General features: G+C 43.9%; 1 protein-coding gene across 1 annotated transcript; it reads left to right on the top strand.

Annotated features, from left to right (window-relative positions):
* The first annotated feature begins 5,444 nt into the window (after positions 1 to 5,444).
* gnat2 (guanine nucleotide binding protein (G protein), alpha transducing activity polypeptide 2) lies at positions 5,445 to 13,537 on the top strand. Its single transcript, XM_061673200.1, has 9 exons — positions 5,445 to 5,784; positions 7,349 to 7,391; positions 7,722 to 7,863; positions 8,422 to 8,579; positions 8,648 to 8,776; positions 8,851 to 8,980; positions 9,056 to 9,209; positions 11,580 to 11,788; positions 12,261 to 13,537. Exons 1-8 carry the CDS (start codon positions 5,679 to 5,681, stop codon positions 11,768 to 11,770), a joined length of 1,053 nt encoding a protein of 350 aa, XP_061529184.1. The 5' UTR covers positions 5,445 to 5,678; the 3' UTR covers positions 11,771 to 11,788; positions 12,261 to 13,537.
* Positions 13,538 to 13,587: the final 50 nt, after the last annotated feature.

Here is a 13,587-nt window from a genome sequence, read left to right on the forward strand (position 1 = left end):
GGCGTGCTGGATCCTATCCCAGCTGACTCTGGGTGAGCGGCAGGGTACACTAGCCAATTGAAGGGCACGAATGAACAAACAACCATTTGCACTCACATTCACACCTAAGGGGAATGTAGAGTCTTCAATTAACCTACCATGCATGCTTTTGGGCTGTGGGAGGAAACCGGAGTACCCGGAGAAAGCCCACGCAGGCACGGGGAGAACATACAAACTCCACACAGGAGAGGCCGGATTTAAACCTGGGTCCTCAGAACTGTGAACTCATTTTCTTCTGCTTGATAGACTTGAAAGCAGGAGTAGATGTTTTTCAGTAGTTCATATCGTCATTTTTGTGGAACATCCATCCATCCATCCATCCATCCATCCATCCATCCATCCATTTTCTGTACCGCTTATCCTCACTAGGGTCGCGGGCGTCCTGGAGCCTATCCCAGCTATCTTCTTGCAAGAGGCGGGATACACCGTGATCTGGTCGCCAGCCAACATTTTTCTTTATTTTTTTTGAACAAATAAATTGAGCACCAAGAAAAAAAGACTACAATTTCCAAACCCCCTTTTCCACTGTTGGGCCAAACATCACGCCAACAGTCAAACATGGTGGTGGTAGTGTGCTGGTTTGGGGCTGCTTAGTTCCTTCAGGACCTGGACAACTTGCTGTGATTGATGGAACCATCAATTCTGCTTTTTACTATAAAATCCCGAAGGAGAATCTTCAGCCATCAGTTTGTGACCCCAAGCTGAAGCGAATATAGGTTCTGGAGCAGGGCAACGATCCAAAAACACACTAGCAAATCAACTTCTGAATGGATTTAAAAACAAAAAAATGAAGGCTTTGGAGCAGCCTCGTCAAAGTCTGGACTTCACTCCGATGGAAATGTTGTGGCATGACCTCATGAAGGTCATTCTTGCTCGGAAAACACTCCATTGTCGCTGAATTAAAATAATGCTGCAAGTAAGAGTGGGTCAAAATATCTCCACGGAGACGTGAAAGACTAATTGGCAGTTATAGAGAATGTTTGATTTCAGTTGTTGTCGCTGAGGGTGGCCCAACTGGGTTCAGGGGCCATTACGTTTTCACACAGAGCCAGGTAGCGTTCAAAAGTTTTAATCACCATTTTAAAACTGCATTTCATGTTTACTTTGGTTATCTTTGTCTGATATTATATGATGATCTTAAGCATCAAAGTGGGGAAACTGCAAAAAGAAATAATGCATGCAACCACTAAAAGCAAATCAAACCTCAGATTATTGAACGCTGTTAAAAAGGGTTCTTTTGCATCAGCTGTGTCAATAGCAACCAGCGCCCTCTTGTGGAAATGAGACACACCAGTCTGTAATTCTGCTCAATGGTGTCCAATACATTTCAAAGTATCATGAAACGTAAAAACAAATTCAGTTAGGGTATTACATATCATTAAATTGTCCAAATTAATTGCATTTCACACCGCTGTTCAACCATTTGATCACATCATGTGATACTCAGTACGTATTCTGTTGTCTACTGCAGCTTTGCCTTTGAATGACATTCAAGGGACAATATATTATCACATGTACATAAGACGAGTTGATCTCGTAATGCATTCTCCCGTCGAAGATGGATTTAAAAGAGGAGCGTGCGAAACCTCTTGATCTGCAAGTCCATTTGACGCTGTGTGAAACACGAGCAGACAAACGAGAGAAGTTAATGAAGTGTTTCCTTGTATTAAATCACCCTGAGTCCTCTTTCCCCCCCACAGTTAATCTGTCTGTGTGGCTAATCCCTCTCCGGCAGCACCAAACGCAAACGCAACACCGGCGCCATCAAAACTGACCTTGGACCCAAAGAGTCCTCAAACTACGAACAGTCACAACACTCGGGACAGCTGCGCGATCCTATGAGATCCAATCCAAGAGCTGTTTACAAAAGCGAACGCAGTAGGCTGATTATTTTGGTTGGAGTATGCTGGATTTAGGTTATTGAGCAACATGAGTGGGGAAAAGTATTAGGAATAGCTCTAAGTATTAAACAGTGACAACTACAACCACAATAGAAACATATTGTAACATGAATATTGCTCCATAACCTGAGCATTCTTCATCCATCCATCCATTTTCCTTACCGCTTCTCCTCACTAGGGTCGCGGGCTGCTGAAGGCTATCCCAGCTATCTTCGGGCGGGAGGCGGGCTACACCCTGAACTGGTCGCCAGCCAATCGCAGGCCACATAGAAACGAAAACAGCCACCCGCACTCACATGCACACCTACGACACAGTAAAGTCAATCAGACGTACTCCTGTCGGGATGTATTTCGAATGCCTCTGGACAGTATTTGGTTGAGAGGGGACAGACCGAAAGACGAGAGACAACAAAAAACATTGACAAAAGAAAAATAAAAGCCATAAAATTTGTATGTAGTTGGGGAGGGGGCAGACAGACAAAAGACAAAAAGCAATACCAACCCGACATGAACAGCATATACAGTCGGCTCTATAAATAGTGGCACATTGACACAATTCTCATCTTTCTTGGCTCCAAACACCACAACAATTGATTTGAAACGAAACAAACAAGATGTGCTTGAACTGCGGACTTTCACCTTTAATTGGGAGGTTAACGGGTAGTGATTACAATTGTTTGTATATGTGCCGCACCACTTTTTAAGGGACTAAAAGTAACAATTGCCCACTCAGCTGTTCCATGGCCTGGTGGGCATGTATCGCTGCCGAAGGAACTGGTTCCCTTGTATTTATCGATGTTGTGACTGCTGACGAAAGCAGAAGGAGGAATTCTGAAGAGTTTCAGGCAATATCTTCTGTTCATATTCAGCCAAAAGTTTCAGAACTCATTGGGCGGTGCTTCACCGTGGAGATGGACGCGAATGACCCGGAGCATTCTGCGTCATCAACCAAAGAGTTTTTGAAGGCACAAAAGTGGAATGTTGGAGAGTAATAACCTGACCTGAATCCGATTGAGCACGCATTTCGCTTGCTGAAGACAAAACTGAAGGGAAAATGCCCCAAGAACAAGCAGGAAGTGAAGACAGTTGCAGTCGAGGCCTGGCAGAGCATCACCAGGGATGAAATGCGCCATCTGGTGATGTCTATGCGTAAATTCGTTTCATTTCAAATCCACTGCGGTAGATTTTAGAGCCAAAAAGAAAAAAAGCCCTGTCTGATTTTTAATGGTGATTAAGGTTTGAAGGCGCAAAGGTCGCAACCACATGTCAATGTGGCAGCGCGGCGTCAGCGAGCAGGTCGATGCGTCATCAGTGAGAGTACGTACAGCTCTTTCTTTGGCAGACTAAGAGATTAAGATGGAAAAAAAATCGAGCTGAGCTCCTCAGTGGGTGGAGCCAAGCCCCGCAATTGAAGAGGAGACGCATCTACTTTCCCTCAACTCTGTACTGTCAACATTATTGCGCAATGATCACCAGGCTGTTATGTCCTTAAAGCAGTTTGACTTCTCGGCGCATCCTATCAGCACTCACCGAGCAACGTTTAGCATTAATTCAACGTTCAAGATTGTAACCCGCAGACCAAAACCGCAAGTGTTAATCCTTGGCCTCCGCGCTTGAACTGAGGCTCTCTGAGTAATCTCGTCAACAGATCAGCGTCGGCCGCAGAGACCGAGCGCAAAGCGGGGCTACGCCATCCCCGGGTAATGGGATTGTTCGCCGTCACTAGATGTTAGTCCGTTTGGAAGCGCCCGAACCTCCAGCAGCCTGCCCCATGCAATCGATACGACACGCTAAGCAGAGTGAGTGACATGAGTGGAAATTATTTGGGGTCTCGAGTCAGAAGTGGACATGAACAGAAGTCGGCTACCGTGCACCCTCAAGTGAGCTCCTGTCAACCGCAAGACTGACCCTTACGATCCAATGTTCCTCAACAGTTATGGAGCCAAAGCACATATTTTACATGGGAAAAATGTCATCAAAGTGGACAGTATATTTTGAAATAATGATGATCTCATTTCAATTTACTTAAAAATTAACAGTATAAAATCAGGGCTTGTTTAGTCAAACGCTGTTTCTGTTCGTAACCTTTTATTATATATATATATATTATATACAACCCTAATATTCTATGATGTGATGTAATGTATTACGTGGCTAAAACTATTGGCACACCTGGGATGCCAATTTTGTATTTGTTTTTTTTTTTTTTTAGCTCTGACTGGATGACAAAAAGTGTGTTGTTGTTTTCTTAACTGCAACCTTTAAGGTTAAGGGTTAATTAAAGAGACTGTAGTGCTGGTACACTCACCTGCTATTACTTTGTATTCACAAAGCCTATTACTTGCCCTTTAGGTGTAATTTTGTTGTCTCTTTCTTCTTGGAGTTGCCTCCTTTTGCAATGAAATGACAACAAAGACCTCTTTGCAAGACTTTCAAAATTTCCCAAATGAGCTTTTTAAACCTGGAACCAGAAAAAAAACACAAAAACAACAACAACAAGATAAAATAAAAAAAAATACTCAAAAGTCACCAAAAACGGAGATGTCAAATGTAATCCTTTCCAAAACCTTAATGAGAATTTTATTGAAAGCTGGAATCTAGTGCTTCAAATGCAACAATTCGCAAATTTGGGGACAGTAAAGTAATTTCATGAACACTACAAAGGCTTCTGATGCCATTTGCGGCCCGAAGTATACTGCATCTTTATCTGTATCAACTGTCTAACCACATCATGCCAGTCTAAGTTGACCCGCACGCAAAGCTGGAAAATAAACGGCCCCGACACGCATCCGCCGCTCATGGGGAACCTGTCGCCACAGCCGACATTCATCTTCACCTGATAACATCTCTCACTTGACAAAAAAAAAAAACACACATCGCTTGTTTAAATGAGCCATTACGTAACCTGCAGCACACGCATTTAGGTCACGTTAACGCTCACATCCAACCGAAGAGCGCGGCGTGGCGGCACTTGCTCTGTTTAGCAGTCACCGCACCACCTGAGACTTAAAACGTCTTAACTGTAAGGAGTTTAGGAGACTTTAATGAATCCCTCCTTGCTCGTCCATGTGACTTTAGTCAAGAGTCCAACTGGCAGTGAATGCAACTTTGTTGGACGAGGCGACACCCTCGCTGATTTATATGAATCACGTCAATCTTTTTTCTTCTTCTTCTTGATTACTACGACTCCATTCCAAACAGATTGAGGAAGCCCTAAAAATTGCATGAATTCCTGCCGCAAATAAAGAACATATGTACTTTTTATGCAGCAAATATGTAGCGCATTAATTTCTCTCTGTGATGATTCATTTGCATATTAATGAATAATTATAGTCATTAATTGGACTGGTTGTTCTAATCCAGAATAAAATATGCATCTCGCTACAAGTGAGAATGCTTATACTGTCGTCTCCCCATCCTTGACATCATTCACATATTGGCCCTGTTAAACTAATTAGATCGACTGGCCAATCAGGAAGAGGCCTCTCCTCAGTCAGGGCTTTAAGAAGAGGGAATTAAACGGTGGATCTCTGCTAGACAAGAACTCCTGAATTGATGGGCCCATCTTATCATCGACGCAGACACCGGGAAAGCTCAAGCGCCTCCCTTCCAATCCCCTTCCGCTGGGAAATCGCCTTTTGGCACGATTAGTGCTACACTAGGATTCTCAGCAACAGCACACAGAGGGCCGTCAAAATTTCTTTCCTTGAGGATCTTGAGTGTGAGGAGGCAGAAAGAATGGGCGCTGGAGCGAGTGCCGAGGACAAAAAGTCCAAGGAATTGGAAAAGCAACTCCAAGAGGATGCCGACAAGGACTCGAAAACGGTCAAGCTTCTGCTGCTTGGTAAGTGAACACCTGAAGGCTCACCGGGGTCTCTCGCGCAGGTGGAGACAGCGACTGCTTTTCGGATGTCATCGCTTTAAATCACCTTCCCCTCGGCAAGCAGGAAGTCAAAGTTAAAAAAAAAAACAAAAAAAAACCATTATAATAATCATTTTAGGCTCACGGTGATTGTTTGAGGTTCGAGAATACAAATTCATTCGTTGTCTCCGGTGAAGGTGAAGGCGAAGGCGAAGTGCAAAAACCCACCATCGTGTCGTAAAAAGATTCGGATTCAGGCTGGCCCGATGCATATCAAAGCGCTGGGGAAGAGTCCGACACATCTGCTCACTACTTACTCGGATGTAAGACGCTAGTTTGTTGGGGTGGGATTTGCAGGCTTATTGCTGCATCAAGTCTCACATTAGTTTATTGGAAAGATGGGCCCTGGGATGAGGGAGATTAGACAGCAAGCGGTGAGATGAGGCAACAACGCAGGTCAAATAATAATCTGCTAATCAAGTTACCTCTGCAGGAGTCCAGTTTACATGCAGAGTACTGTATTTGAAGTGGAATATCAGACAAGCACGGAAAGTGTGAGATCAGTGCACAAATTAGCTGCAAAGACATTTCTGCTCTTATGTAAGGGCGCCGGCACTTAAAAGATCACAGCCTCCGGTCTAAATGGATCCCAGCACAGCAGCGATACGCCAATCCAATTAACTAACGGGTTTAGTGCAGAGCCATTTGCGGAGGCCTCTGCTGATCCCTCAGGTGCCACGCAAAAATGGACATTTGCTAGACTTTCACCCAATCCGTCCGTCCGAGCGGTACGCCTTCACGCAACATAGCGACAGTGTCTTGAAAGTCAAAATCGACAACGATTTCAAGCGATCCACCAATCTATTGCGGACATATTGTTGAGTTGTTTTAGGACACGGGTGTCAAACTCAAGGTCTGAGGGCCGGATCCTGGCCCGCCGCATCGTTCTGTACGGCAAACTAAAGCGTATAAAGTGTCTACTTCATGTTTCTTGGTAGAGTTTGTTCTTTTCATTTCAGAAAATCTGTGCAAAAATAAAAATAAATAATTATTTACTTGTATACCGTCGATTAGATAGTATCCCCCCAATTCCATTGTGAAGACAAACTGAACAATAGTTGTAGCCTTGCCGCAATTTTCCATGTCTTCTCATTTCCAATTCAGTCTGTTGTTAACAATATGTTTTACAATCAATTGCTGGGGTAATTGTGCATAAATGTAATAATATGATGAGGTGAGTACAGGTGAGTGCATTTGTGTGGTTTTCACAGTCATAACGACCGTAGGGGGGTAACCCTAACTCCAATGTGGCCCGTGACCAAAATGAGCATTTGTGATTGGGTTTTGACTGAGAATACTGACTAGTTTGTAACATAACATTGAGATGTGTGTCCTCGTGTAACTAAGCAGGCAGCGAAGGAAGCTAGATTTCTATTCAATTTTGGCAAGACCGCCCCTTTAAGGGACTTGAAAGCGCATTCTTCTGCCGTTTATGGGCTGAAGCGAAGAGGAGCAGCCTCTGTTAACTGTTGTCCTGTCGTCGCAGGTGCTGGCGAGTCGGGAAAAAGCACCATTGTCAAGCAAATGAAGTAAGTAAACACACACGAAATGACATTTATTTACATTCAGAACAGAACAGTCAAAACGGTGTCTTAAAGTTTTCGGAATCTGATTGGTCGGTAGGCTGACTGTCCCGCCTCTTTGCTCGATGGGCCAAACAGCCGCTTAGCCTCATTTGTCAGCGCTTGTTTGGAGTCAGGCAGGCACCGTTGTTGAAGAATTCGTGTAAACTTGTTTTGAAAACTGTTTTGTCTTTTCATTTTATTTGGGCTATAACCAGTGTGATCCAATTGCGATGAAATGTAGCATTATTTGCTCTAAACCTGTGTTGTTGTTGTCGTTCTCTCCTTTGTGTACAGGATTCTGCATCAGGGTGGTTACACAAAAGAGGAACAGTTGGAGTTCAGAGCAATCATCTATGGCAACATCCTGCAGTCTGCCCTGGCTATCATCAGAGGCATGGAGATGCTGGGAATCGATTTTGGTTCTCCCTCTGCACAGGTCTCCGATGACACGAAGATTACGTAGACGATACATCGATGAAACACAATCCAAACCAGGACGGCGGTTGCTCCCAAATTTGTTTGTGTTTTACAAACAACTTTGCCATATCATACGTTACTAAATCAAATAAACCCCCCCCCCACCCGAAAAAAAAAAAACGATTTACCATTAGATGATGCGTGATGTCGGCAGTGGTCGACTTTAGAACAATCTCAGTGGTTAAAAAGGTGTGGAAAAAAAGTTAACCACTGCATATTAAACCTTAAAAGCCCTCAGAAAACAGATCTTCACAATACTCTTCACTCTGCTGCGAGCATTAATCGAAGTTGAGTTATTGTCAAATTAGCCGTATTGTACTGTGTAGTCTGCACAGACAGTTTTATGGTTCTGGTTCTATGGGGATCATCACACTTCTCCACGTATCGAAGACGTGAACGACGACCTCTGACGTTCAATGGGATATTTTGGTTGAATTCCGAATTTTACCACTTCGATTTTAGTGGTTTCCCAGCGTTATGGTTCTGACAGTTTTTTTTCCTTATCGAAAAACTGCAGGAGAACGCACAGAAGCTGCAGAACTTGTCCGACTCCATCGAGGAAGGCACGATGCCTCCCGAGCTGGCCGACGTCATCCAGAAGCTGTGGAAGGACTCCGGTGTGCAAAGCGGCTTCGAAAGAGCCGCCGAGTACCAACTCAACGACTCGGCCGGCTAGTGAGTCCAAAAACCAAACAGGCGGCAAGATTTCCTTCGGCGCTGCAATGTCTGTGTTTATCTTTTAGCTACCTCAACGAAATGGACAGAATCTGCAAACCCGACTACCTCCCCACCGAGCAGGACGTGCTGCGATCTCGAGTCAAGACCACCGGTATCATTGAAGAACAGTTCTCCTGCAAAGAGCTGCACTTCCGGTGAGCGACGGAATTGGCAAAAACATCATCCCGCTCCTCAGAAACGAATCGGTAGCAGCCTCTTTGGTGCACAGGATGTTCGACGTGGGAGGCCAGAGGTCCGAGAGGAAGAAGTGGATCCACTGTTTCGAGGGCGTGACCTGCATCATTTTTTGCGGCGCCCTCAGCGCGTACGACATGGTGCTGGTAGAAGACGACGAAGTGGTGAGTTGGCCAACGCGCTGCGAAGAAAGACCCAAAAAAGCAGTCACTGAGGCGCTTCCGCTTTGACCGTTTCAGAACCGAATGCACGAGTCCCTCCATTTATTCAACAGTATCTGCAACCACAGGTTCTTTGCGCTGACGTCAATCGTTCTGTTCCTCAACAAGAAGGATCTTTTTGAGGATAAGATCAAGAAGGTCCACCTGAGCATCTGCTTCCCGGACTATAATGGTAAAACCAAGTATTAGCCAAAATAACCCAAAGACATGAGTCGAGAGTGCCTATGCTGCTCCCGCTGCTGTTATTTCCACACCACTGTGGCAAAGCTCAGTTGCTGCCTGGGACGTGGAAATGGAACGCCCCCCGAAAACCAATCATCGACAGCGAGGTGGTGGTGGGGGGTGTCAGTGGATTGGTGGGTTGCGGATTGAAGTTTTACACCCTTGAAAAACGTTTTTCAGCGGAGGGGGTGGGTGTGATTTAAGTTTTTCACACTTGGGGGAGGGGGTGTATCAAAGTTGGGTGCCTCTAACAACCTCTTGCCTGGGGGAATTTAGAGGGGGAGTGTGGTTTGTTGCCCCCTTCCAGCTGGCTGCCCGGGCCTAACCCCCCCCCCCCCCCCACCCCTTTGCACGCCACGGTTCCCAACCTTTATTGTGCCAAGGCGCATATCATGCATTAAAAAAATATACAAAGTATATGCAGTGGTGCCTCGAGATATGAGTGGTATGAGTATTTTTCATAACAAGCGGCAGTTTAGCAGATAGTAAAAAAAAAAAAAATAAATAAAAAAAAAACATATTCCAAAAAGAGGCTTCAAGCTGTTTATTGCCACTCCCAGCTGAAGTTTACTGTCAAACAAAACAAGGAGAATTACATGTTGTTTATTTAAAACAACCACGTAGCTATCCCTTAATAAAGTCTGTTTAGCTTAATGCTAACACATAATGTGAAACTCCATAGATGAGCTACCAAATAGCTTCTACGTAGCGATGCTCTAGTGCTTTAAGCAACAGATATTTGGACACGAACGCTGCAGCAACACACGTAGACAGACATCACTCAGAGGCATAGATTCTTTATCCTCTGCTGAAATGAAAATGAAAAATGACTAATATTACTGCAGTTCGCTGAGTCACTTACAGTCGTTGTGAAACTCATTCCTTTGTGTCTGCATGACTGTATCATACTGCCCCCGGTGGCCAGGTCATGCACATCAGAAGGAGGAGCCACAATGAGTTCAATTCTTTACATTCAGTTTAACTATGTTATCAACTCTATGTTGTTACGAAGTAAAAGTACGAGTAAAAATGTCTAAACTGGAGTTACACAACACTTGAATTGCATAATATTCGTGTAGAACTGCAGGTTATGTGGGGGTGCAAATGTTGTGACTGTGTATTTGTACATAATACTGTACTGTTGAGTGAAGGAAAACAGCCGTTTTTGGAACGTTAACTGATGACAGACACCGAGACAGACAGCACACGAGTGTGGGAGAGGGAGGGAGGGGGGGGGGGGAGAGAGAAGCACATTTCAAGGCAGAGCACGTGAACGTACAACAGTGTGTGCGTGTGTCAGACTTTTGGATTGATGACGCTTCATAAAACCATCCATCCATCCATTTTCTGAGCCGCTTCTCCTCACCAGGGTCGCGGGCGTGCCGCAGCCTATCCCAGCTGTCATCGGGCAGGAGGCGGGGTACACCCCGAACTGCTTGCCAGCCAATCGCAGGGCACATACAAACAAACAACCATTCGCACTCACAGTCACGCCTACGGGCAATTTAGAGTCTTCAATGAACTTAGCGTGCATGTTTGTTGGGATGTGGGAGGAAACCGGAGTGCCCGGAGAAAACCCACGCAGGCACGGGGAGAACATGCAAACTCCACACAGGCGGGGCCGGGGATTGAACCCGGGTCCTCAGAACTGTGAGGCAGACTCCCTAACCAGTCGTCCACCGTGCCGCCTTCATAAAACCAGTTATTATCTTTACATTATCATTTTTAAATGTTTAATGACTATATTTTACAATACAGTGGGCCCGTGCATACGGTTCGGCACCCACGGATTCACCTATTCACTGATGTATTTATTTTTTAAATCAGTCTTTTTTCATTTTTTTCCAGAATTTCATTTTGTCTTTTTTCTTTTTTTTGAATGAACCAACTCCTAAAACACTTATTGGCAGATTATCCCTGATTATTCAATAATTTTGGGGAGGTAAATAAAATAAAATTCAATGCAATTATAACGGCTGTCAATCATCCCCTGAGTTTTGCTGTTGGCGTTCCGGCCCGGTCCATCTCCCCGGGGTCAATTGTATACTGCTACGTTTCTTGATTCAAAACATGTTTGAAAAAATAAAAAATAAATGTTTTTTTTTTTGTGGGAACTGGAACAGATGAATTGCATTTGCATTCATTTTAATGGGGAAATATGTTTTGACATACAGTCGTTTCGAAATTCCATCTCTCAGGTCTCGTGTCCCAAGGCACCACTGTATCAATCTTACATATTGATACTTAGTAGCTGCCAGCTTTGTGCCCGAGTCAATGCGAGAATCTTTAATGAACGAGACTTCATGTCAATGTATCGCAGGCCCGAATACGTACGACGACGCCAGCAACTACATCAAGGCGCAGTTTGAGGAGCTGAACATGAAGAAGGGAGTGAAAGAAATCTACTCCCACTTGACCTGTGCCACAGACACAAAGAACGTTGAGATTGTGTTCAACGCCGTCACAGACATCATTATCAAGGAGAACCTTAAGGACTGCGGTCTCTTCTAAGCAGCGCAACAGTCGTAGGTATGAGACGACCCAGACACGACGAGTCAGCCTGAGTCTTAATAATAATCAATAACTATGCAAAATGAGGGAGATCGTCGTACGATTTAGAGTGAAGTTTGTTAACGTGGCTTGCCAGGTTATGTTTCTTGAACCCCAATGGGATAAGAGATGAAAGAAACTGTCAGCAATAGAACGACGACGGAAAATGTCGATTGGAAATTCAGATCAACGGGTTGAAGAAGACAAAGAAATAGCACGTTAAGTCATTAAGACTTAAGACTAAAACTGCAAAAATCAGATTAACGAACGGGGCGAACCTCCAGTTTCGCTAAAACTTCGCCCGCTCGCCACTGTAATTAATTCCGTCCTTTCTACCAAGAAAATAATCCCGTGTTCTCCTGTCAATGTAGACATTTGATCTAGATGATGTAATATTCGTACAAATCTATCGCTGTAGCAACTTTAAGCCGTCTTTGTCTCCTCTTTCCAGAACTTTACTCGGCCCCTCACCTATCGGCGTTAATTGGGACGTGTACCAACGGAGCAACAAGGATCGTGGTGTTCATGCCAAGTGACTCTTTCCAAGCTCACATTCTTCCAACTCTGCTCACGATTCACCACTTAATGGATGTACAGGTTTTTACTGGTTAAAAAAAAAAAAAAAAAAAAAAAAAAAAAAAAAAAAGACCAATAATCCAAAAAACAGTAGCAGCTGGTATTTGAAGACGACCTCATTGCTTCCTTCGCCGACTTCCCGCAAGCTCGCTGAAGAATAAGCTATTCGGAATGAAAAAGACAATGAACCCGGAGTTGAAGAGTAATGTTTTCATGTAGCATCACCGCATCCTTCTTTTTGCTTTTGAGTACCGTAGTCTCTGTGGTCTTGATATAACTGTAAAATGTTGCCGAGAAAATATCTAAAACGATTCCCAGCGCTTGCGGAATGTCCAGATTACAAACCCAAATCGTTATCTAATTTAAAATAGCGTTGATGTTTTTGATTCACCTGACATTATGTGGAGAAAAATACATTTCTGACAGGCAAGCATGTTAGACAAACATTGTACATAAGAGTAGTTAATTCATAATTGTTTTGAATGATAATAAAATGTATATGTTATATATATACTGTATATATATAGATAGATATATACACAGTGTATATGAGAGAGAAAGAAAGAGGGCAAACAATATAGAAGGGTGATGCTTAATTATTGAAAGGGAATACAAATTTACAGTTTGTCCTTTCTTATGAATTGTAGAGGCATGAATTAAAGCTGCATCACGCATCTCTCTCTTTCTGTGTTTTTTGTTTTTACTCAGCCAGCCACAGCAACGTGTGGCTACAGCACACTGGAATTAAGCTTGATGGACTTAAGGTCTCGGGCTGTGAAGTTGGAGCGGAAGTAACTCTTGTTGTCATGTTGAGATGGGATACGGGGGGGGGGGGGGGCATGGTCATTGGAAGCAGTGGGGCTTATTATTCATAGCACATTCAAGTAGCAGAATCACTTATTCAACGTTCTACGGAAACAACGAAGTGGGGAAAAAGACTGATGCAAAATGTTTGTATTTGTCTGTTCGGGGCGGTTTATGAACATTCAGTCAATCCAAAATGCATCTTACTCATCAGGCTTTGAGAAGGCCGCCTTGCACAAATTGTATTCCAATTCCATTTGGAAATAAGGAAAAACAACAATAAAACAGCCGTATCCCTTCAAAAGAACACAATTGTAAGAGAAAAGCCTGGTCTCTTGTTCAAGTTTGCCCCGGGCCAACAAAAAACATCATGTCCATGGCAAAGGTAATAAAATAAT

Source organism: Phycodurus eques, chromosome 1, assembly GCF_024500275.1.
Source record: "Phycodurus eques isolate BA_2022a chromosome 1, UOR_Pequ_1.1, whole genome shotgun sequence".
NCBI lineage: Eukaryota > Metazoa > Chordata > Actinopteri > Syngnathiformes > Syngnathidae > Phycodurus > Phycodurus eques.

Excerpts from the sequence above, each read along its gene's own strand:
- gnat2 (XM_061673200.1), top strand. The coding sequence starts at position 5,679 with ATGGGCGCTGGAGCGAGTGCCGAGGACAAAAAGTCCAAGGAATTGGAA. Across the intron at positions 7,392-7,721 it reads ACCATTGTCAAGCAAATGAA|GATTCTGCATCAGGGTGGTT; the intron begins GTAAGTAAACAC and ends CTTTGTGTACAG. Across the intron at positions 8,580-8,647 it reads CTCAACGACTCGGCCGGCTA|CTACCTCAACGAAATGGACA; the intron begins GTGAGTCCAAAA and ends TTTATCTTTTAG.